General features: G+C 36.2%; 1 protein-coding gene across 14 annotated transcripts in view; it reads right to left on the minus strand.

The window, feature by feature from the left end:
* ZNF385B (zinc finger protein 385B) overlaps window positions 1-25,214 on the minus strand; it is a 155,623-nt gene that overhangs the window by 13,123 nt on the left and 117,286 nt on the right. For all 14 annotated transcript variants that reach the window (XM_040070376.2, XM_040070377.2, XM_040070375.2 and 11 more), the window contains 2 exons: window positions 23,663-23,773; window positions 9,869-10,031 (listed from right to left, as the gene is read on the minus strand). In XM_040070376.2, coding sequence (XP_039926310.1) covers window positions 9,869-10,031; window positions 23,663-23,773 — 274 coding nt within the window. The remainder of the gene's footprint in view (window positions 1-9,868; window positions 10,032-23,662; window positions 23,774-25,214) is intronic.

Consider the following 25,214-nt stretch of genomic DNA (forward strand, 5'->3'; position numbering starts at 1 on the left):
ATTCTGAAGAGAAAAAATTTTGTCTCTATACAAAGATGAGAAAAAAATGGACGCTATAAATATAAAGCTTTTCCTCTCAAACACAATTGTGCCCTCAAATAAGCTGCAACATATTTTCTCAAGATACTGCAGCTACATCAGGAAATGTCTGGATGGCTGTGCAATATTAGGTGAACTTGGTAGCTAGAATGCTTATTTGATTAACTGCATCACTTCTCTCCAACAGGCTGAACCCAAGTATCTTTTTTCACTGTGAAGTATTGCTTGCCTGGCTATGTTACAGCACTGATGCTGACAATTTCTTAGCTATTTTATTTCTGATTTGTCGTACCAATGGTGCTCTTACAAGGGAACCTGAATTTTCTTCAGAGTATAAAAACATTTCTGCTGATCACAATAAAGATGTAATGTTAAAAAAGGTTTGCTTTTGCAATTTCGATTTGGTTTAATTTTTATGGATGTGGACTGATGAAAATTAGAAAATATTTGGAAGTACATGTAGATCTACAAGTGTCAAACCTTGCCCTGCAAAATCTATTCCTGTACCTCTTTGTAGACCTTTCTGAACTGAAAGTTGCTGCTGCTTCAACTACTGGGTTGTCAGAGGGGATCCTGCTGTATTGCCTGTGATTTTTAATCAATTACTTACACATTTGGAGATTCTTAGGGAATTGGTTTAGGTTGGCTGGCTAGTGTCTGTTTTACAAGACGAGATCAAGAAACATCTGTATGCACTCACCAGCAGGGAAGGAAAAAAAAAAAGGTACCTTGGCACAAACATATAAAACATATAGTAAAATAACTGCAAAATTGTTATGTATCAACAAAAGGCATTCACACTTCAAAAACCTCTTGCTTAATACTTCAACACAATGCAGTTTCTCAGTGCAAAAGCTAAAGGGATAAGAAGGGTTGATTTTGTACTGTTAGCCAAAATGCAGGAGTGTATGTGGTATGTCTGGAGAAAAACTTTGAACGCTCGTTTAAGGCCATTTGCATTGTGTCTCCATGTCACCTGCTGATCTTTAATGATATCTTACAGAATGCATGTTGTATCAGACTTCTCTTTTCCTAATTTGAAAAAAGATTATTACAATTTCCAGCTTTTTCCTCCTAGCTTTTAGATCTAATAAGGTAACAAGTAACAGTGGCAAAAGCAGCATGTTACTTCTGGAGAAAATCAGCTTGTCTACAAACACAAATACAGAGCAATTTCCTAGTGTACAAATGCCAATATTTAATTTCTCAGTGACACATCGACAAGCTGGGAAGACTATCATTAGAAGTTTGTTTATAAGACAGCAATATCAGTAGCACTGTAGTGGTAGATCTAAAACATAGCTAGCAAATGTGAATGCTAATTTAAAGAGTATCCATAAAGTGAGATCATCCAAAAGCTCAGTCTTCCAGGGTCCTGTTGCTTTATAGCCAGGAATATTTACTTTCATCTTTTCTGAGCTATGCCAGTCTGTTTGGGCTGGAATAGGAAAATTTCTGAGTTGGAAAATTTTGATACAGTGTGAGCAAAGCCTGAAACACAGCATAAGATTTGCTATGCTACAAAATATGGCTCTCCTCTGGGTGAAAGCAAATGTTTTTTGCAAGTTATAAACTTAGCTTTTTCTGACACCAGACATCTATTATTTTGAAAACATTTTATACTTGCATTCCAAATTCTGCTACATCTATATCTGATGTCTTGGAATGCAAACTTTCTATAGTATTGCACTGTATTTTAAACTTTTTAATAATGTAGGAATGCTTAGAAAAACAACTTTCAAAAGTATAACAAACATACAGTATTTTTCCCAGAGATCCTTCACTTCTGCATAGTCTCAGTTCATTATCTCAGCTGTAAAAATAACATAATGGCTCCACCATTTATGAATCTAAAATATATTACTAGAAACATATTTCACTTTCTGCCTGTGCAAAACAAAAAATCTTAAAACTCTATGCTCAGATGCTGAAGTGCTTTGGAACTTGATAGGAAATTTATGGGCATCTAAATAAAAGAATCAAGGAGAACTGACACACTCTGCAAGTAAATTCTCAAGAGCCTGTGTCTGAACTCTTCACTTGGTACTTGCCCAAACAGAACTGCGGTTAAGTCAGCTATGAAACATGTGTCTTCATTTCAGTTAAATGACATCTATAACTGTGCATTCTCACCCACTTCTGTAGCAGGTTTTCCTCAGCACTATGAGTATTCAGTCATGTCCTCAAGATTCGATGAATAAATTGCATTTCAGATATAACATGTCTAACCAACACTTAAATATTTTCACTGTCCTTGAAAACAAGTAATAATGAAATAATGAGTAGCCTAATGTTTGTATAAATAATTTTTCTACTATAGGAAATGAAGTATATGTCCCCCTTCACTGTGAAGCAGAATTGGTCCTGACCCATTCTTTCATATTTGGACACTAAATTCATTCAAGGGCTCAGGAAAAAGGAGAAAACTTAATTTTTGCAGCTTTAACATAGCTTTTAACTTCACACAACTGAACACAGAGATAACTTTATTCAACTACCAATTGTATAAATGATCACCACAATCATGTTATTTATTCTCTGATACCAATGAAAAATACATATCTAGTATCTGAGGAACAGCCTTATTTCCTTAGAAATATGTTGCTTAAATAACTGTTGTGAAAATATTAAATACAATTGAAATTATTTCTCCCAGGGTTGCTAAGAAACCCAACAGAACCAGCAGGAGTCTTTTTAGCAAGTTATTTTGTTATTTCATACTCACTATGATTCCATTATCATCCTATTAAAAAAAATCTTCTTGGGATATTCAATAGGTAAGTCTATATTCAACCATTAACAGAACAAACAAGAGAAACAGATGCCTGATTTCACAGTATAAGAGAGGTGCTGAAAGATTCAATGTTATGGAAGGATTCTTTAAATGACCACAGACATGCAGTTAAAAAGACCCCAGCAGCGGAGAGCGTCCCTGGTCCTGTTGCCATCATCCAGCAGCACTGGTAGAGTCAGTTTTGCTGGGCCAAATGCCTAGCTCTACTTCTCGAAGAAACAAAAGCTTTGTATCATTTTAAGAACGCTAGCAAAAAAATGCTATGAAATTCATGTTTTTAGAAATCAAGTAACTATAGAAATACTAGAGGTATACAGTTTTAATAACACACAACATGAGTGCTCAGGCACAGAGCAGAACACCCAAAATAGTCTTATTTCACCTTACAATATATTTTTGATCTCAAGCTATGCTTATTTTACTGCAGGAAAAGAAAAACTTACCATTCCTTCAAAAGAAAATCCTGGTTTCATATATTTCTGATTGCTATAATAACTGGAGAGAGAAAAGTTTGGCCTTTTCCGGTACAAACAAGACTTGCAACAGCTCAGCAATGTACATGTGTCAGCTGCAGGGCTTGTTTCTCAGTTAATAGCACCTATAATCATTTTCAGTAGAGGTGCAGAATTGGAAATGTGCTAACATTATAGACAGACCAAAGATTTCCAGGAGCTCCCAAGAGTTTATCAACAGCAAAATGCATAGTATGACTGGCTTTCCATTCAGATTTAGACATACATAGAAAGATGAGGTTTGAATATCCACTTTTGAAAAGCATGAACAGTAAGGCTGGCAGGGAAGAAAGTGTTTCAAGATCACCAACATATTTTAATGATTTCCTGTTAACAGACTTTGACTTGCTAATTTTTTTTTTTTTTTGGCTCATCTTTCATCCTAAGAGCATAAACCAAACAGCAACTTCCTGAAAGAGCTGCTGAAATTACCTGCCAGAAAATGCCCAGAAGCTCTTTACTATTAAATCAAATACAGGCATTGCATATGCCATGGATGTAAATGTGCATGTGGTACTTGCAACAGTGTTACTGTGATTAATTTATGACCCTTTATTAATCATATTTTATGTCATCAGTTGCAAAAGCACTGTGGTCAAGCAGAAAATTCTATACTGTGCCATTACTTCTGTTTTGGGGTTTCAACAGATGGTAATATAGAAGGATCTTCATGTGGCTGTGAAACACTGAGTCAAAAAGGAACAAAGCTTACCATCCTCAGAGGATGTAGTGGAAAAATGCCCTTGAAATGACTCTCCTTGGTGGCTGAATCAGATTGAATTTACTACTTAGTTGACCGTAAACTAATACCTTTATCTAACAGAAATATGCCTATACTTAGCAGGCACTATGTGAATCCACATAAACACAGATGCATGGTTATTTTATAGAGTATAGCTTCAGCAGAATTCTTTATGTCAGCATAAATGTGAAGAACTGATGAGGCTCATCAGTAGCTTTTGAAGGAGGCCAGACAAGAACAAGCATCTTTGAAGGGCATGAGGCAGAACCTCTAAACAGGGCATAGTGACACTCTGGGGGACACCGAGCAAAAATATCCTTGTTCTCTTCCTCTCCTCTCTTAGAGCTTCTTCCTATCCCTGCACTAGCCTCAAAATTCAACTTTGTCACGCCCTGTATCGAGGTCTAGAGGACTTTGGTACACTACACAAAATTGTAAGGTTGAAGAATAATTAGAATCACTGTAGCTTTGAGGTTCTTATAATGGTGCCTGTGTGACAAATAACCTTGAATTTCCCAGGACAGATACACCACAGTTCAGCTGGGGAGGTTGTATGTCTCTGGCTCCTAGCTACTTCTGAAGGATCATATAAGGAACAGTTTATTTGAGCTATGTAAACAAGACATTCCTTCAAAAACTGTGGAAAACAAGGTGATAAATGGAAGCAAATAAAGGTGGGAAGGGATTTTGCTAAGAGATCTGGTATCACTTTTTGCATTAGTCCAGGTAAAGAGTTGCCTATATAAAAGTTTAGAATTTAAGCAGTGGCAGAAAGATTTTTAAAATCACTGATGAGAGCAAGATGAGTAAGGGAGTGATGATGGTGGATTCATGAAATACAAACTGAGCCCTCCACTGGGACATTTCACCTCACTGGTAGCTGATGAATACACAGCACTGGCAATGGGGACACTGGAGAAATCCAACCCACCATAAGCTTCCTGAGTAAATGTGATTCAACATGTTGCAAGCTACTTCAGGAATAAAAGGAGAAAAAGTCAGTTTTGTTGTGAAAGCATCCACAGTTAGCCCTTGATAAACTAAAACCTACAGACAAGAGGACAAGGAAAGCTTTTCCAAGTCTGATAAAGCTTAGGTTGCCAATCCTGTCTAACTAATTACCATATGTCTACATGACATCAAGTCATTCATTAGGTCCATCAGCAGGTCCAGGTTATTTTCCAAATGTGATCTAGTTCACTCAGTGTCAGACACTGTGCCATACTCCAGCATGACAATGTTCCTCAGAATAACCTCCAGCTATTTTGAATTATGCAGCTATAAAGACTGGAATACCTCTTAGAGGACACCCTTAGGATCAAGAAGCTGGCTGTTCTTGCCATACACAGCAGATCAGCCCAGGAGTGCTCCAATGCTGGAATGTCATCACTACGACCCTGTGCACTGCCTGTTGAGCTGTCCTGAGTCAGTGCCCCAGAGCAAAGCCATAGTACAAAGGGTCAGGATTTGAAACAGGTTCCAGCATTTGGCCTAGCTATGTGTGTAATGTTCTCTGTTCCTGGTCCAGCTGAACAAAATAGGTTTTCATAGAGCATCCAAAAGGGTTTATCTCTACCTACTTATTCCCACGCAGCAGGGTCTTCTGCTCTTACTGCAGTGAAGATTGAGTGCACAAACCTATCATTTCAGAAACAGGCATGAGCCAACTGAGCATACAGAGAAATGATCAAAGGCCAAAAAAAGATTATCTTTTATAATCTGAAATATGATTTTGACTCTTGAGTAGTTTAAAACAGTTGCATTTACTTTCCAATTTTCATATCAAAGCAAAATGCAAAGAAGTTGATACCACATCATTCGTATGCTTCATTTTGAACTATTTATTTTGATTTAGAAGTAGGATCAAAGAATTCCTCTTTGCTTGATAAGTAAACAGTGACATTTCAATCCAGTCATTATCATATGCATTCCTGAAGGATTCATCACTGCAAGCATCTAGACTATGCTGACCTGGGGTCACAGACATCTTCTATTGCATTCTTAGAGCTATATTTAACCCACACTTCAAATATTCTAAACTATGTTGTGTACTGGGTATCACCCTTGTCTTTTCCTAAAGCAATGCCATACATGTATGTATCCTTCTCTGCAGCCATCTCGAAAACCCCGGGCTTCCACTGGGAGGGAAGGGACTCTTTGCCACTGTACTGAGTTTGCATGGCTAAGCTTTGGTAGCGGGAGGGCTACAGAGGTGGCTTCTGTGAGAAGCTGTCAGAAGTTTCCCTTATGTTTGACAGAACTTGACTCATGAGCTTTTTGCTCTATTTTCTCTCCCCTGCCCAGCTGAGGGTGGGAGTGGTAGATCAATTTACAAATGCCATTTCCCTGTCACACTGTATTATTAACAATAGCAGGGAAGAACTCTCTCTCACAATGGGGGCACTGTCGTGCTCAGACCACAGTCACACCTTTCCATTTGGCTGAGGCCACTTTTGTCTACAGGAGCCCATGTTCTTCTGGAAATATCCCAAAAAACCTTAAAGGTTAATTTAACTTTTGCAGCTCTACCAGGAGTCACATTTCTCAAGCTGAAAGAAACAGCTGTAGAGAGACCACTGCATCATACGTTTTGAAAAATAAGGACTGGATAAATTTGTGTTTTGCTTTCATCACTAGCTGAGATAACAGTGAAATTATTTTTTCTGTTAGTACTGTAGTGATTTCTGACAAGGGCGACTTCTGACAAGTGAGTGTTTTGGACTTCATGCTATGTCTGACTCAAAGAATACATGGCTCTGTAGCAAACTTAACCTGACATTTTAGTTCAATATTTAACAACTGTTCTGTCTGGAGAGCTCCAAATCACTCATCATTATCTCATTCAAAATGACAGCACATCAGAAAGGGTGCTACTCATGCCTTTCTTTGCCCCTTTATTAGCAGACCTACGTAAGAGAATAATTGCAGATTATCACTTTACTATAATGCTCCCTACCCTTTCTGCACTAATACCCATGGATGTTCAGCAGATTAAAAAAAGTAAAAAAAAAAAACAAAAAAACCAAAAAACCCAAACTTATCACAAGAACTTATAAATGTTTTCTCTGTTTAGCTCCTCTTTCTACTCTTCCATACACTAGAAAAGGACACCAGAAATTACTTCCCACTTGTTGAACATTTCTCAGGAACTTGCCAAAGTACAATGTCTAAACAACAGCTTCCCAAGTGGTGGGACTTAATTCTCTTCCATAATTTCATTTAGTTTATGTACTTGTAAAGAAATTTTTTCAGACCTACAGCACACATACATGCTTTTGACTGTCCCATCCTCAAGGCAGAGAGTCCCTGGTCAGTCAGCAGGTCAAGGAAAACAGAGCCCACATGGCAGCATCTTTCAGGATAGACCATAAGTTAGGACTTCTCTTCTACCAGGTGCCAATTTTCATCAAACTTACAGGACTTATTCATAGGATTTATAGGATTAAAATCTTTACATCTCTTTTTGTTGTTGTTTTAGCACACTAGGCAATACAGTCAAAAGTGTGAAGACACAACCAGAAAATGACAAAGATAAGAATAGATTCTATGACCATAAACCTCATTTCCTTTGGAAATCAGGATTTTTAAAAAAAACCCCACTAATACACACATGAACTAAAAGTCTTAGTATTAAAGATATTCTAAGGAAACTGAAAATATTCCTAAAAAGTTAATATCTAGTGCTAGCGGGTTTCTTGAGAATAAAAGCTGTGTTAAAACATTCAGAAAAAAATGGTGTAAATTAATTTTTTGCTCCAAAGGAAAAAAAATCCCAAAACAAAATCAACACCAAAAACTCAAAAAAACCCAAACCAAACCAAAGAAAACTAAACCCAAAAGCCAAAACACTACCCAATGGCAACTTAGTGACCATTTAGTTGCAATAAGCATTATGTTAAGGAGATAAACATATATCAAAGACTAGACAGGCAATAGTATCTGTAAGTGAAACTGCAGCTGAACAAAACTATGTTCAAAACCCCATCTCTGTGACCAACTTTCCCTAAAACCACAGAAAATTTGCCCAAAGTTCAGGTGTTTTCCTCCCAAATATCCCATCCTCAGTCTCCTGTACAGTAGTAAGAGCCTTTGAGGAGCCTACTCTCCACAGAGAATCTCACTGTTCTCCTGATGGGAAGAAAGTGTTTAACTAAATTGCCACTGGGATTTATTTTTAACGTAGAAACAGTTGCAGTGGTGTAATCCAACAGACACAGATGGTAATCTGTCTAATTTGTACTGAGCAATTAATAGCATAACAACACACTGCCAAAACAGGACAAATAAAAAAAAAAAAATATCAAGAGCAGGCTTCCCTTTTGACTGGCTGTATTATTTTATCAAAAACTGAATGTAGGTTTTAGATACATTGCAGAGGAAAGAAAAGAACTAATTCAATTCAGACCTCATAGTCTGGCAAAGGAAACGCGAAACAGCTCCAGACCGTTTCTGGAAGAGAAAGATGGAGTTTGAAAAAGATGATGAAACTTTTGCTATCTGGACCTCAGTGTTTGGCATTGGAGAGGGAGGACATTATAAAATTATGTTACCACAGATGAATTCTAAACATGTTAAATCCTCTAAAGTCTTAACTGATGTTTTACTTGGGCTGTTGTCTGAGTTCTCACCATGCATAGCTGGAGCAGTAAGCTCTCTTAAACAAAGCTATTTTCACTATTTCAGAATGTAAAATATTTATCAAATATTTTAAATCTCCTTCAGTTCAATAGTCCACCTATATTTAGATCAATGGCAAAATGCTACTGTTTTATAGTAGCATGTCTTGTTTACCTGAAGATGCTACTGGGACTTAGATCATCTCTCTCAAAACTAAAATGTGATTTGCTAGGTAAATCAACCCAAAATTTGGCATCCACTGTCATTGTTGAGGACCCACAGATAGTTTTGATGCTGTAAAAACAGCAGGATGACAAACAGTCACCAGTACTTTTTTTTAAGTTGGATTTTTTTTTTTTTTAAATTTTTGCTATTTTTGTTATTTTTAATGCACACATCAAAAAGCTGTTATTCACCTCATGGCACCTGAGTCAAGATTAGCACTGGTGAAGAGAATGATAAATGGCTCCCTAGGAAGAAGCAATTTATCAGTAGTAGTCCACTGGACTGACAGTTGGGTAATCAACAGTTGGGGGCTTCTCCTGAAAAACACTGTCAGTGAGTTCATGAAAGTCTCCTGTTTGATTCAGTAATTCAACACTGACAGAGCAGAAACTCAAGCAGTTCCACCACTACTAGTGTTGCTGACCTTCCTCAGATTACTCATCTGGAGGATAAACCAAAAAAAAAAAAAAAAAAAAGAAGAAGTGATGAAGTGATGTTGAAGTACTAATGAGCTGTGAAACTCAGGAAATACCCAGACCACGAGGCTTCACATTCTGTAGGTGTGTTTTCCCATTAGAGCAACATTGTCTTACTCAGAAAGGAAAATTTTCTTACAAAGGTTTCTTCAGCTGAATATACAACCTCAGAATTCACCCTCCACCCACATCCATTCACTCTTGCTATAAGAACACCCATACTTTTTAACAGTAAATTTAACGGGTTTTGAGAAATACACTTTAGCATTCAGGGACACCGGTCGTTTCACAGCTGTGAAAAGGCAATTTGAGAGTATCAAAACAAATCAATTCTGTACAAGAAAGCACAGTTAATAGTTTAGAAAAGACAAGTTATGGATCACTATCATGCAATCAAATTCTCTCATACAAACACAAAAAAGGAGAACATAAAGGATGTATATAACAAAAAGTTTTCATTGACCTGATTTGTCAGAGATGTTGGCTGTGACTGGCGTGGTGGAGCAGCCCGTGTTAACCTTTGCGCTGTCCTTGGAAGAACCAACTTTGGGTTTGTTTTTCGTTGCCTCTAGTGCTTTGACCTTCTTGGCATGTTTACTTCCTTTGTAGTGGGCCTCGGCCTGGCTCTACAAAGGAGAACAAATCAGGCTCACTTTTTTTGCACTTGTATATAATACAATGGATGACAAGACAGAAAAGTGACACTTTCAATAGTAGGCACCATATTATTCCACCTAAAAATTTTTAATAGCTTTATACTAACAGTTTTCATGGATGAAAGTTCTTATATATTCAAATGTCAGGATTTTAATGAATATTGCATGTTTTCAGTAGCTTGGAAAAAGAGGCTCTAACATTACATAAAGCTCTGTCACTCCTAACGTAATTCTTTACTTCTGTGCTGCTTAAAGATTTAAAGGACTACACAAATGTAAACACATCCAATTCAGAAAGATGCAACTCAGTTTTCATGTGGTGTTCCCTAGTCTTTATTGCTTGCAGTTAGAAAGATGTACTGTGCTGAAACATGATTAAATAATCAATTTCTCCTTCTGTTTGATCTAGTACAGATATCATAAAATATTTTCACCTTCACACTAACAGCAACTGAAACAATTGAAAATTGAAAAAATATTACTTCACCATTCGATCAAAAAAGAAGGGTTAAAATGAGGAAACCCCATACCAAACTTTAGTAGACCCAAGTACAACATAGCAAACTAAATACTTGTCAGTCTTGATTGCTTTATAAATTGTCTTGAATATTATTTTTAAATACTAAGAAAATTGGAACCTGAAGGACAGGGAGAAGAGGATATTTTTAAATTCTTTGTTATTTATTTCATCTTCATCTGCCCAAACAGAGCAGGAGAAATATGTACTGAGATGTTTACTTCACCTTTGTCTTAAAACTATCTTCAGAAACTAGGTCAGTGTTTTTGAAGTTGCATGGCTAAAGTTAGACACAAATATCTGCCCATTTTTTTCAATGATATTGAGTCTCCTTCATTGTTCCTGACTCTATACAATCAGATGCCTTGACGAATCAGGCCACTTTGTTAGAAGCAAAATTAAGGAACTATATACTTAATACAAACTCCAAATCTTGGAAATTTCAGCTGATGAATTTAAATGTTTTTCTTGACTTCTTAATAAATTAATTTACTAAATAATGGGCAAGAAAAAAGTCCTATCCAAACCAGTCTGTTTTCATTACATTGTAGTATTCAGCAATAGCTTTGTATAATTCATATTTCCAAACACAATTTTAAAACATTATTTCAGGCATACCACTAGGTGCCTCTATTGAAGGTTACATATTAACCAAAGAAGTTAATATTGTTGTTTACTTCAAATTAAAACACTCAGAGAAAGCATGCTTCTTCTAATCACATCTTGGCACCTGGCATGTAAAAACATCAGTGCAAGTAAACCTTCACTGTGTTCACGAAAAACCACACTCTCTCTCAGTTGATTACTATTTTATTTAGTTCACTGTGTTAAATGAAGCAAGCCATGAAACAAGTCACATGCTTTTTATAAAGAGCAACTATAATACCTAAGATGCTTGAACTCCATATAGAGTGCTGCCATAAGGAGGAAAATAGTTTTAAGATCAGCAGAAATTGGGCATTACAATACAGTCACCTTGGGACAGCATGTAATAACAACTTTATCATATGGCAGAGTAGAAGCGGAGAGTAGAAACAGCTGGAGCAGACAAGAGAACAGACAGCATGTTGGAGTCCTCACACAAGTTACTGGCACCATTAAACTGATGGAGAATAGTTGCTAAAACAGAGGAGTGAAGTTCTTACACACCAGAACTTAAGGGATTATACAGCCCACGAAAGACAGTGCTCTCCACCTCAGAAGGACAGTGTCTGTTGTTGTGGGAGCATCTTTCCTTTCATAGGAGATTTTAGCAAGCAAGCATTCAGTATGAAAAGCTGCTAGATTAGTTTTATTTTGAATTCCTCTGAAAGTGAGATGTCTTTTAAAAATTTTATTATAAAAACAGTGAAGAGTTTACTCATCAATTGCTATGAAAATATTTCTTGATTTTAAAACCTTTGAAATTTTACCACGCATACAAACACAATTCAAGGATTATAAAGAAACAATGAAGCAGCTAGACCACTAGTACTACGTGCACTACTTAAAGGGACACTTGTCAACTTCTGGGTTGGATCTCTCCAGTTCTGAATGCGGGCAGAGGAGCAGTCCTGTTTGTGCCCTGCTAAGCCAATGTGCCTTAGGAGGCACAGGAGTCTCGCCCTGCCTCTCTCCACCTTTGCTGCATTTTATCCATTTCTCTTAAGCTTTGCACTTGTGATGTGATGCATTGGAAGAGGTGTTTACCACCAACAAAATTCAATAAACTATTCACACGTAGTAATCTACAAAAAGTAGAGCTAAAAATTGGGGTGAATATATACCCTTTCCATTCCAATACTTTTAACTTTTAGTAATAGCAGGTACAATATTGTCCACTCAAGCATCCTCAAGTTGATGATGTCCCTTTAAATATTTGAACTCTATTCTCTGAGCATATGTGTGCTGTTGGTAGGATCATATGCTGCCTGAGGCCAAAGCTATGACATAAGAGACATAAATGCACTCAAGAGAAAGACTTAGTAAGTCAATTCCTTGATAATAAGCCTTTCTGCTGATATTTGCAATAATAATGCCTGCAATATCAGTAATAACCTACTACAGTCTTTGATTCCCTTCATTCATTCCTCATAATAGTGTACATGAGACCTGTTGAGAACAAACAAGCCCAGGCAGAATTAAAATTAAGATTTCCATAATAACATGCGAAGATTCTTGGAAACATGGTAAATTGACTAATTTTTAAGCTTTCTAATTACCATAATCTATCAAATTCATAATTTTACATCATAAGGCCAAAAACTATTGCTATGACCAATCTAAGCAGGGATTTGGAAATGCCATCCTTCTTCAATACTGTTCAAACAAGACCATATTCCTTTGAGGGCAGGGGGAATTCTCCAGGTTGAACTTTAAAGCAGTTAGGGGATGCAAAAACCTCCCTTTAAAAATTGTTTCTGTGCCTCGCTATTTGTTTCTACATTGATTTTATCAAGTTTCAGTTCCAGGGGCTTGATAATTGTTAAACCTTTGGTTTTTAAGCTTTTTCAACTCATCTCTGTTTTGTGAATAGAAACACACATATTTTTTCCAAGCATGAAGTTAGAGGAGCATTCCTTAAAGTATTGAAGCAATCTTTCCTAACCACATAAGCACTATTTTCTAGTCCTTTCAGAACTTTCTGAAGTTCAGAGTTTGCTCTTTATGCACTGTGGTAAATCATTTGATTCAGCTGCCTTTTAGTAACTGAAATGCTGTATTACCATGTTATGCAAACCTCTGGAGTTTTCATAGCAAGCAAAAGAAAAAAGGGCAGCTGAGGCAATCTGAAATTAGAACTCAAGTTCTGATTATTACTGATACCAATGATTGTGATTATTAATTTCCTGATCATGAATAACTCCAATTTTATACAATATTTGCAAAAGCACCACATTAAAGGCAAACATATTTGTTCCAGGTCTTGCTGAAAACTTGCTAATGACACGAATACAGGAGTAGAGCAGAGGCTATGAGCTTTGTAGACTATATGATTGAAATACTAGACTTATCTTTGAAATAAACCATGACATATACAATTTTCATTTTTAGTTAAGGCAAGAAGCTGAAAATTTATTTTCATTCAGTCTGATAATCCAGAGGAAGTTGTTTACATATAGGGTTCAAAAATCATGTGCATAAAACAAAGATTACCAATTTTAGTATAAATCCCCCACTAAAATACAAAGTTGACTTAAAAGTAAATATCTTTTGGATACAATATTTTAAACGGATACTGAAGGTATTTTATGATCATTGTTAAGTACAAGTTATTCATGCAAATCCTGCGTCAGCAAAAAAAAAAAAAATTTAAGAAAATTAAAAAAAATTAAGAAAAATTAAAATGAAAATCAGTTACCTCAAAGTATCTTTCTATATTCATGGACTATAATTATTTTAATTGCAAAATACTTTATTCCAGTGTATACAGCTGCATTTACTCTAGGGATTAATTAATTCTACAGCAAAATAATTTATCTGCACCACAATTCAATATTATTTAAATATTTATTTTTCATTTCAAAAAGATTATGTTACATCTATTGCTTACATGGTTTGTATTAAACCTCACCACTGAATTATAATTATTACAATTTTTAAATTAAATGCATAATAGGTTAGGAGGGCACTTTCTGAAAAACTGGAATAAGACAATATTGCTATGAAAGAACTCCTTAACTGAAAGTTTAATTCTGAATTGAATCTAAAACTGTGATCTACTAGCTTGATGTATTTATACTGCAACATTTTAAAAAAGAACCTGCCTACTTATTAGACAGCACAGAAGGTCATCAAGTACTGGCTAGTAAGGTTTAATGAACTGGAAAAGCTTTAAGCTGCCATAAATGTGGCATCAGGAATCAGAATGTAAAAATACCTTTGTACTGACAGGTGACATTCCAAAAAAGTGTTTATACATTTGTCTGGCATTACTTTTTGATCAACGGGATGAGCATTTTATGACACCAAAAAAATATGTCTACATATTTGTAAGACCATGGCTTAGTGAATAGCTGTATTTTAAATTAAGTTGCAAATAATTAAGAATATAATTGACAGACAAATAATTACATAATTTCCCCCAAATTTTTCTAATTTATACACCTTAAAATTTATACACCTTAATTCTCTCTACAGTCTGTTAGTACCAATTAAGAACCCCCAACCAATCAGACCTTATGAATGTTTCAATTTTTAAGAAAGCCTCAATGTTATATGGATTAATGACTTGGCTGTAAGAAAGGATAGCTTTTTCTGCTCTTAAAAATGATCCAAATGCTAGATTTTATTTAAAATCCAAATTTAATTGCTACTTTCAACTACAAATTATTAAGTTTGAAATCCAAGCAGGATGTTAAACTGTACAACTACATACAATACATATTCAATAGCTTTATATACTAGACCGCATTTAATAAAACATCAACAATGTAAATTATCTTCTTCACGTAAACATGTTTTGAAAATAAATATGAATGACATTAGCATGTTGTAGTGCTTAAAACAACCTCAGTAACTTTACTTTGTAGGAAGTTAAAAATGTTTATAAATCTGAATATATGGAAAGATCTAGATAACCAGGAAACAGGTAGATAATATGGATTCATTGATAGCAGTATTACATTTGAGAAAACTCTGAACTACAGGCAAGGCTGTAGTGCAAAAGATAACAGAATATTCCCCATCAGGAGCAATGAATGACAGTGTCTCTGAAATCCACATGATTTATTTTGACAGTTCACAAGTGACTGAGTTTTAGAATCTACTTGCAATGTGAATGACTAATTAGCTGAATTTATTGCTACACAAAGAAACATTAACCTGAAAGGCTTGAGTAAGTCTGAAGGTTCAGAGCGTATATGTGTGAGATCAAGATTTTTTACAGATATATTCAAGATCAGCTGAAGTAGCCTTTCATTAGGTCTTCATGGAACAAGACAGTTGTGTCACCAACTCCAGCTGAATGCTTGAATCTGCTACCACATCATCCAGCCTGGCAATTAACGTATACAATTAAATATACATAGATCTGCATGGACAGAAAGAAGGAGAAATGTATAAATAAAGGGAGACTATGGGAAATGCAGGCATGCCTTGAGTTTCCCAATATTAGGTGAGTGTCACAACTAAACAGAACAGAACATGATAGCTCACAGCTCCTATTTCTTCTCGCTTGCTACTGCATCTTCTTAAAGCGGGAATCCCCCCCTGGATGGGAAATACTCTCAACAGCAATTCTAACTCTAACAGGCTGCCTGGTTAAATGGTGGGGTCACCATCCCTGAAACTGTTCAAAAACCATCTGGGTGTGGCACTTGGAGTTTTGGTTTAGTGGAGAACATGATGGTGGATGGACTTGATTATCTGAGAGATCATTTCCACCCTCAATGATTCTGTCTCAAATCCTGCGTTCATTTGGTGTTGATACAATTGGTAATCTCGAATGAAAAATATTTTGTTGAAAATACCTCAAAAGCCTCTGCCAGTAACAGTTAAACCACAAAAAATGAAACAACTGAAAGACTGAACAGATATATAATAATCCTGAAAACTTCCATTCTGTTATGGAGTAGTTATAAAGGTGATTTTTTTCCTGCATATCACAAAAAAATTTTTACATAAATTCAAGCTAAAAAATAAATATGTCCTAAATATAGCCATAATGTATATTGTAGAAAGAACACCTCTCAACACCTGTGTTCCTGCCTACTTTTATACATCAAGTTGATTACAATGGCAGTGGTCCTGGTAGAGAAGGAAACTAACTGTGCAAGACAGGAGTAGAGAGGTCTTTATGTTCATAACATTGTTATTTTAATTCACAGCAAATCCTAAAATAGAGAGCTCTCTTAATAGTAAAATGTCTAGAAAATGTTTGATCACTTAGTTAGAACGCATTAGAATCATTCTGTAGAGTATGTACATTTATCTTAGTATATAAATTATGAAGAATTTAGACTACAATTGTGACTCTAATAAAAATGACATAGTAAATTAGGAAGTAGTGTTGAAAAATATAGTTTTACCTCATCTATTATTAATAATAGATATAGTTGAAGAAATCTGCAAACCTGGCATGACCATAAATTTTTTATACCAAAGCTATGCATTAGTTTTTCAATTCCATCCTTATGGATTTCTAAAACCTAAGTGTTCAAAATAGTAAGGTGGATTATTATTGAAAAGAACATAGAAAAACCAAGGAGCTGTGAATATCAGCCATGTCGTAAGAAGTAAACTCATATTTTAAATACCTTACCAAACTTAGTTAAAAGCTCCATTAAATAGCTGTTATTTGAACAGAACTTCCATCATGTTATAACCCTGTACCCTATAATCATGCAGTATTTCTGTCATGTTGGAGCTAACAACTTTCATCATTTTGTCAGTTCTGTCTACAAAACAGAAAATTACCTTCACAAGTTCCTGAGATTTATGCTTTTAATTACCTCCTATCCGCTTCACTACCCTCCATACCCAAAGAATCAATATAGTCTTATAAATAAGAAAAATGTAAAATCTTCGACAGAAGACAATGACAGTTCTGTAGATTTTTATGTGATGCAATTGATTATTTTGTTTATTATTCTTTTGACAGCATGAATGTTTCATTTCAGTCTGCAAAGTCAACTTTTGGTAATCCTTGCCTAAACTTAAAAAATTTGCCTTCTGTCTTTTTAAAAAGATGAGCACTAGCATCACATCATCTTTATTAGCTTTATTAGCATTCAACAATAAAATGACCTTCATTGTCTCTGAATGCCAAATTGTTACATCCTCTTTTCTGATTTGCCTACAAGGTGTTTCCTCCTGATGTTTGAGTCACCTCCTGATTTTGAGGTAACACCAAAAAAAAATAGGGCTGAATTACCCACAAAGCAACACACTGTGCAAACACAAGTTTATTTTCCATCCAGTTATACCCTATGAACGAGATGGTGCCTACCAGGCTGTACCACAGCCAAAGACATTTCTATAAGAAACAGAAAGCATGCAGAGGGAAGCAGAAACTTATTTTAGTTGCAATCAAGAGATGACAAAATCTGTTTACAAAAAGAACACAACCAAACAAAAATCAGAACGGTAACACTGCTGGCATATTGTATTTATAAATCTGGACTATAGAGAAGCCTGGATGCTGGAAAAAGAGATTACATCATTACTGACATTCATGTATAGTGTCTAAGCTCCTAAAACTCTGTGGACTATCACAGAATCCTTTGGGTTGGAAAGGGCCTTTAAGAGCAAGTTCAAATCTTAACTCAGCACTGCCAGGTTCACCATAAAACATGTCCCAACACACCTTTTAAATACCTCCAGGGGATGGTGACTCCACCACTTCCCTGGGGAGTCTGTTCCAATGTTTGACAACTTCCTTTTGGTCAAGAATTTTTTCCTAAAATCTAATCTAAGCCTCACCTGGCCCAACTTGAAGCAGTTTTTTCTCATCCGAACACTTGTTTCCTGGAGAAGAGACTGACACCCACCTTCTTTCAGGTAGGCATAGAAAGCAATAAGGTAACCCCTGATCCTCCTTTTCTCCAGGCTAAACCAATCCCAACAACCCCAAGACTAAATAATAAAATAAAAATAATGAGGGAGAAGAGCAGAGAACTACTTGAACACAAGATAATGATTCAGATAAAGAGAAAAGAGCAATTTTGCAGAAACCAAACAGATATCCTTCCAACTAGAACTCACTTTTCCCTTAGGGCTGCAAACTACAGTGTCAGATGCCATAACAGAATAGACTTGTTGGGGCCAAAGCTCCACAGCTGTTGGGAGACTTATTGCCACATACCAGTTGAGGAAAATGCTGCAGATACATCTGGTGGCTGGAAGGAATGAGAAAGAATGAGCCAGGGATAGGCGAACAGGAGTCTATATGGGAATAAAAAGAGACATTTTTCCCCCTTGGCCTCTTGCTACTGGACCCTCTTATTGGTATCGTATGGATTCAGTAAACTCACTGTCGTGGTTTAGGAATGGAATTCCCCAATCTAGTACTCCAGCTAATATCATGTGTCACTTCTCTTTCCCCCTCCAAATGGAGGCAAAAAAGGAAAAGATCCCGGACTGACATAAAAACAATTTAATGGAAACAGCAGTGAGATAAGATGAGTGGAGAAAAGAGAGAGTGGAAGGAACCCCTTCTTAAACAGAGTCCCTTTTGTCCACTCCTAGCAAGGATGTGAGGTGGTGTAGAACAATATCCATGCCCCTCCCATCTATGGTGAAAAATCAGCCCTGTCCTGGGCAAATGCAGGTTTTGCTAGAATGTCTGTAGTATATATAATTATTATCACCATACAAATCAATGTAATCAATCCCAGAATTCTTAAAAGGAAAAAAAAATATTTATTCAAAGTTTAAGCTAGATCTTTCACAGCATATCTTGCTTCCTCTTGGTGGAATACGCATACTGTATAATCTGACTCACAATCACAATCTGTTCCATGGAAATTCTTCCTCTTCTACTGCTGAGTCTCTCATGGTAGTAAATATAACTGAGTATTTCTCATTTTTTTTCTGAGCTGTATTATAACACAAGACCACAGCTTAAACTTTATTGACACAGTAGTCATTGCTGCACTGGAGCACATGCTGTGTCATCACCATGAAGAAATTAAAAAGTAACATGGTGTTTACAGATAAATTGATGCAAAGTTGGAAATACCTGCGTTTATTCCAAAACACTAAAGCACATCCAATTGCAACTGATAATGGATAATATAGCTTTTTTCTTTTTTTTTTTAACTATTCTCAAAAAGAGTATGTTCCTCTATATAATAGAATGAAGTTTATGCAGACTAGTACAAGAATCTCATTAACAATACTGTTTAATCAACCTCATTAGCTATCAATCTTCATAACACTATCCTTCCTAACATGAGATTTCTAAATTAATTCAACTGTACTTGACTCCTGGTATCAACCACCGTTAAAAACAAGTTTAGGAAAGAGCACTTTTCTCTATTCTATCTTCATATTTTTTGCTGATCTCACTTCCAATATTCCTATACTTTTATGCTTTTTCTCCTCACTGAATCCTGCTTCTCTCTCTCCCCTCTTCAAAATAAAAGAAAAAGAAAGAAAATTAGAAGAAGAAGAAGGAAAAGTAAACCAGAAGGCAAATTGAATGAGTGGGGCTTCAGTTCCAGAGGCAGGCATCCCGTATAATTTGGCATGTCCTTGGGTGTCCTTTGTCAGTTAATCAGCCAGTTGTGGGTATCCCAGACATCTCAGATATTCAAAAAGCAAGACGCTCAGATTTAGGCACCTAATCCCACTCTGAGTTCCAGCTAGGGTATCTTAAGCAGATCGTGCAAAAAAATGTTGTTCAAGCAACCTCAGTTACCATTGCTGTAATGTTGATACTACTTTTACAGATATAATTGCTCAGAAGGATTTCAAAGTTCAGGCTGTTCAGACAACTTTAGTTTGCGGTTACTTCAAAGAAGACATTGTATTTTTCTGTTTCGGAAGACTTTGGATCATCTATTCTGTACTACACTTTCTTCTGGAGTTGACACAGATTGGAAGGGGTGCCCAAACTAATTGTACCAGAAATTATTAGCAGAAATAGACAACACCCAATTTGACCAAAATGCAGCTGAAAATATTAAAAACGGACAGGCAGAGTATGATGCTGAATGTCTGTAAATATGAGTCAAACACTATAATTTTGTTTTTTGGAAGAGAACAGGCTTATCAAGACTAGACCAAATTTAGAGTTTATACACAGAGGTTTTCTTCATGTTGTACTTTAAAAAATGGAAGACTGGTAAATCCTGAAGAGTTCAGTTAGAAAATACTGTTCAAATTGTAATATGGCAGAGGAAAAATCATTCTAGGAACTTTAGTTTTGAAAATACAGAATACACTTCAACACATGCTTAATCCTACATTCAAGACAATCTATTTTTAAATATTTAAATTTTAAATTTCCTCCCATCTCTGATCTTTCTTTTCCTGCAGGTAGCGGCAGATCCCTGCCTCTTAATCTGATGCCACACCACTCTCACTAAAGCTAAATTTACAGACACATAAGCAAAAGAAACCCCAAACCTTTCCAATTCACTGTATTAATTTAGTGGGAGATTTGACAACTATAAATTGACTAATCTTATTTTTATTTTTTTTTTTCCTATTGATTTAGACCAGTAAGTGTCCACAGCACAAGGAAAAAATTGCAGGCATGGAAACCAATTTTCTTCTCACAGATGAATACCCACTGTCTGTGTGTTTCTTGTGCAATTGGTAAAATATCACCAGAATAAGGCCAGCATCCTCAAACACCATGCAAGTGAAATTCATTTAGGAAAATAAAAATAAAAACCAAAAAATACTCTTTATAGTTTAGTTTGTGCCATTTTTATTCTAGTTAATAGCAAAATTTAGGCCAGTGAAAGTTCAAAGGAATGGAACACCAATCAACAACAAGTATGTCAGCCTTGGAAGAACTGGAAGAAACTGCAAGTGTGGAGTGACTGTACTACAAATCTCATCTGCAAAGTGCTACACTGAAGTTTTAATGCAGATTGACAGAGTTTGGTGCTACTCAAAAGCATATCACATGGTGGAACTGATTTCCTGAAAGATTCACCAGTTACAAGGTTCATACCAACATGACTCCTTTCTTCCTCAGTCAGCAAACAATGGATGGATTGTAAAGATGCCCTAAATAACGTGAGCATAATTTCACATTATTTTTGGTCCAAAGGGACCAAAAAGAAACATACATGCAGAGTCCAGATTTTTATTTCTGCACAGGAGTTTCCACAAGCTAAGAGAGAACTGTGAGTTTGCAGAGCTTGGTTGAAGCCCCACTACCATTACCTTGGGGAAACAATAACAATGCAGATGGGGGGGAAGGGGTGGTGGTGTGCCTGTTTGGATAGGTGAGAATAACATCCAAATCAAATAGGATCTCACTCTCAGAAAAAAAGATGCAGCATATGCCCATATAAATAATTCCTAAGGTTATATGGCTGAACCTGAAGAAAAATTTAGAATCTTATGTACAGCTTCTCAGGGGAAGCTAAATAACCCAATGAAAGGCTACACAGCTTTTAAAATAGAAGTAGTACACTATGAGGATTCATTCTCTAAATATTCCTGGATGTTGAGGTTGTGAAACAATTGTGAATTAGATTTATATTTAAGTATCCTCTGGCATTCGTAACACTGCTATAATCTTAGCTCTTTCCAAAATCGTATTTCCATGTTGGTTGTGAATGTCCTGGTAAAGTAGCTGTTGTAGAAAGTAGAGGCCCTGCATTTCAGCATGTAAAGTATCACCATCACGGTGCTTCATCCTTTCTTACAACCATTCATTTCAAAAGCATGATGATATTTTCTAGTAACTACAACTGAATATGCTTATCAAATTTAGGAAGAAAGAGCACACCACCCTATTGAATACACCTGGCCCAGAAGAAGAAGTGTGGCTCTAATTTTCCATGCTTTTGTGATGCCACTATTTAAAGCAGAATATGATCTGCACTTTTTGTTCTACTTTGAAAGTTCAGACAGGAATAATTGCTTGGTTGACAGATGTACACAAAGCGATATAACATTTCAGCTCTTTTTTTTTTTTTGCTTGTTTCAAGCCACTCAGTTGTGATTCAATTTATCTGCCTGAAGTGCAGTTTGTCCACCTGAATGTCAGCACAGACAGAGTGACTCCTCTGGGGACAGGACCCATCATCAGAGAGACCCTGACCTCAGGAGGAGAGGGAAGAGTGAGGACAGCCCGAGCCACCTCACTGGTGATGGACCCACCTCAGAAGCAAGATCCATGAGGCCAAAGAAAAATTTAAAAAATGTTATGGGTTCCTTGATTTAATCAGTAAAAGGAGATACCTGGACCAAGTATTGGAGCAGAAAAGATTTCTTCCCCCCCAAATCTTAACCTTAAAGCAGAAAGACAAGCAAATTAAATTTAAAGTGATGACTTCTGAGATCAGTTAACTAAGCAGATATTGCCACTTCAAAGGAAGGTTAATAAGCTTGTCAAACGATGACAGATTTAGAAATCAATTTGAAGCTAAGATAGCACTGCTTCAGAATCCTTACCAGCCTAGACAAGAAAGGCAAACTGGGGAAAACACTTTACAAGACACTTTCCAAAGTGCAGTGTTAGAGGCAGAGAAAACCAGGGTAAATGGGTATGGGTGCTTTACTGCTAATCTCCAGGAGCACAAAACACTCAAAGGCTTTGAAGAGGTGCCTGCAAACTGTTTCTGAGATCAAAATTACGACAGAAAGATATATATAATATTAACACATCACTCAGGGAATTATTCTTACTCTTGAGATTAAAAAAAAAATCTGTGAATTTGGGTTTATTTTTATTAATTTAATGATATTAGTCTCCAAGAACAAATACATACTCCTTGACTCTCGAAGATCATAATTTTCTTAGAGATATTTACCTTGAATTTCTTTAATTTTCAAGCTACTTAAGAAAAAACATGAAATTATTACATATTTTAAAAATGCCATTGTATTCTTTTGTAATGATTTTTTTTTTAAATTAACCTCCAGGAAACAGTTTCTTTGAATTTCTCATCCTCAAAATAACAGCTAGAACTACATGTTTATATTTATTATAAATGAAAGTTATTGGAAGAGTGACTTTATTCAGAAATAGAAAGATATATCAGCAAGGATGTACGAACAACAAGAAAAAGCTGTTTCTGGAAAGAAAGCAAATACGACCTGAAGAACTCACTGGAAAGCTTTTCTGCTTCACCTCCTTTTTAAAAACAAAACCTCAGGCAAACATTTCTTTTTGCAATACCTCTTGAAGGTTATTGTACCATCAAATGGGATCTCACCTATGGACATGGCATTGGATATTATGCCAGAGCTATGCAAGAAAATAAAGAGTTCATGCCTCTGAGTGGACAAAATACCAATCCATCAGGCCATCAGGCTGAGCAGAATGTAGGTAGAATTGGAACGAGTTATTTGGGAAAAAAGAGGTTCAGATTAATTATACCTAATGAACAAAATAAATTTAAAACAAAACAAAACAACAAAAACAAACAAAACAAAACAAAAAAACACACCAGGAAGAAAAATAGGCAATACTCACATCAGAGTTAAAACGAAGCTGGCAGACATTACAGGAAATGACTTGCTTCTTCTTTGGGGGAATGGACACTCCAAATGTATGGTTTATGACTGCTTTTTGCACAGGATCCATCTGGAGAACAAACAATAACCAATTTAAAACTTTTCAGGACAATAAAGAGTACAGAAGAAAAATTAAAAAAAATAACACTTCCAGCAGAAAGTGCTCTTCTTTTCTTTTCTGAGATAAATAGGAGAAACAAGATTCCAGCCCTCACAATAATTAGATTTAACATAGATTAGGGAATTGGTAGTATGCCAAAACTGATGAAGAAAAGGCAGTTTCCTTGTTGTTGTCATCCCCAGGTTAGTATGGAGTTCTTTGCACAATCTTGCACATCCTCTGTGCTGCAGGACCGCCCCCCCCCCCACCCCCCCAGTGAATTGCAAATGAAAGCCCTCCCCTATCACCCACTGTTCCAACAGACATACTAGAGAAACCACTGCTGCACCCTGACAAGTCACTGTCATGTATTCCTACATGTTTTCCTTTCAGTGACAAATATTAGCACCTATTTGAAAAATATTCTCTTCTGGAGATGTCTTTGTGAAAGGAGGTCCTTTGCAGGCTTTATTACAAATACCACTTGCTGGGAAAAGAGGTTGCAATCCCCAAGCATTCCCATGCAGAACAGATGAGTGACAGAGCCCATGGGAAGGCTGAAGTTCGGAGGAACATGAAGGGAGTGTTTGTACCAGAAAAGTTAGCATGCTTCAGAAAACATTTTAACACTGAAAAAAAAGAAAGTGAGATAGAGGAAAAATCTGATTACTCCTAAATTTGACTGAACCTTTTAAGGACTGATTACATCTTTGCTAAATATCATGAGTCCTGTTGGTCATGAATATGCTCAGGATCACAGAGTGCTGTCGTTAACACTGCGGAGCCTGGGGAATGACACAGGATGTTCAGAAAACAGAGCTTACAACTGCTACTGTGCTGAGGCCTCAGTCACAGCATGTCATTCTTTGTGATGTGACATGAATACAGATTAAAATTCATTTCCTGATGCAAAAATATTCAAACATAATTTTCTAATTAAAAAACCCCTAGAATATCTGGTCTGGCCTCACAACAGGTCCTGCTGTGAGCAGGACGTTAGACCGGGTGACATCTGAGACCCCTTTCAACCCAAAGGATCCTATAAGCATCTGTATATGTGTGGATCCTCATCCTTATCTAAGATAAGCACTGAATTCTGAAGAGGAAAGGGAAAAAGCCAGTTCACAACAAAAGATAAGCACTCATTTTCCCTTTCTGTTTTTAAACAAGTCCGGAAAAAAATAATTTAATTTGTTATATCGTTATATTTTCTGAAGTGTGCTTTGCAACCACAGTGATGGTTTTTTCCTTTACATTACTACTGGAAGAAACCAAACCTGGCTGTTTAATCCCGGGCGATCCACAAGACACAGTCAGTACTAAGCTGACTTGCAAAAGACGAGAGAACAGCTGAAGTAACTGATCCACTGAAGAATTAGAACAGGAAATTAGCTGCTTCCAGACTTTTTAA

The sequence above is a fragment of the Hirundo rustica genome, chromosome 7 (genome assembly GCF_015227805.2).
Source record: "Hirundo rustica isolate bHirRus1 chromosome 7, bHirRus1.pri.v3, whole genome shotgun sequence".
In the NCBI taxonomy this organism is placed as follows: Eukaryota; Metazoa; Chordata; class Aves; order Passeriformes; family Hirundinidae; genus Hirundo; species Hirundo rustica.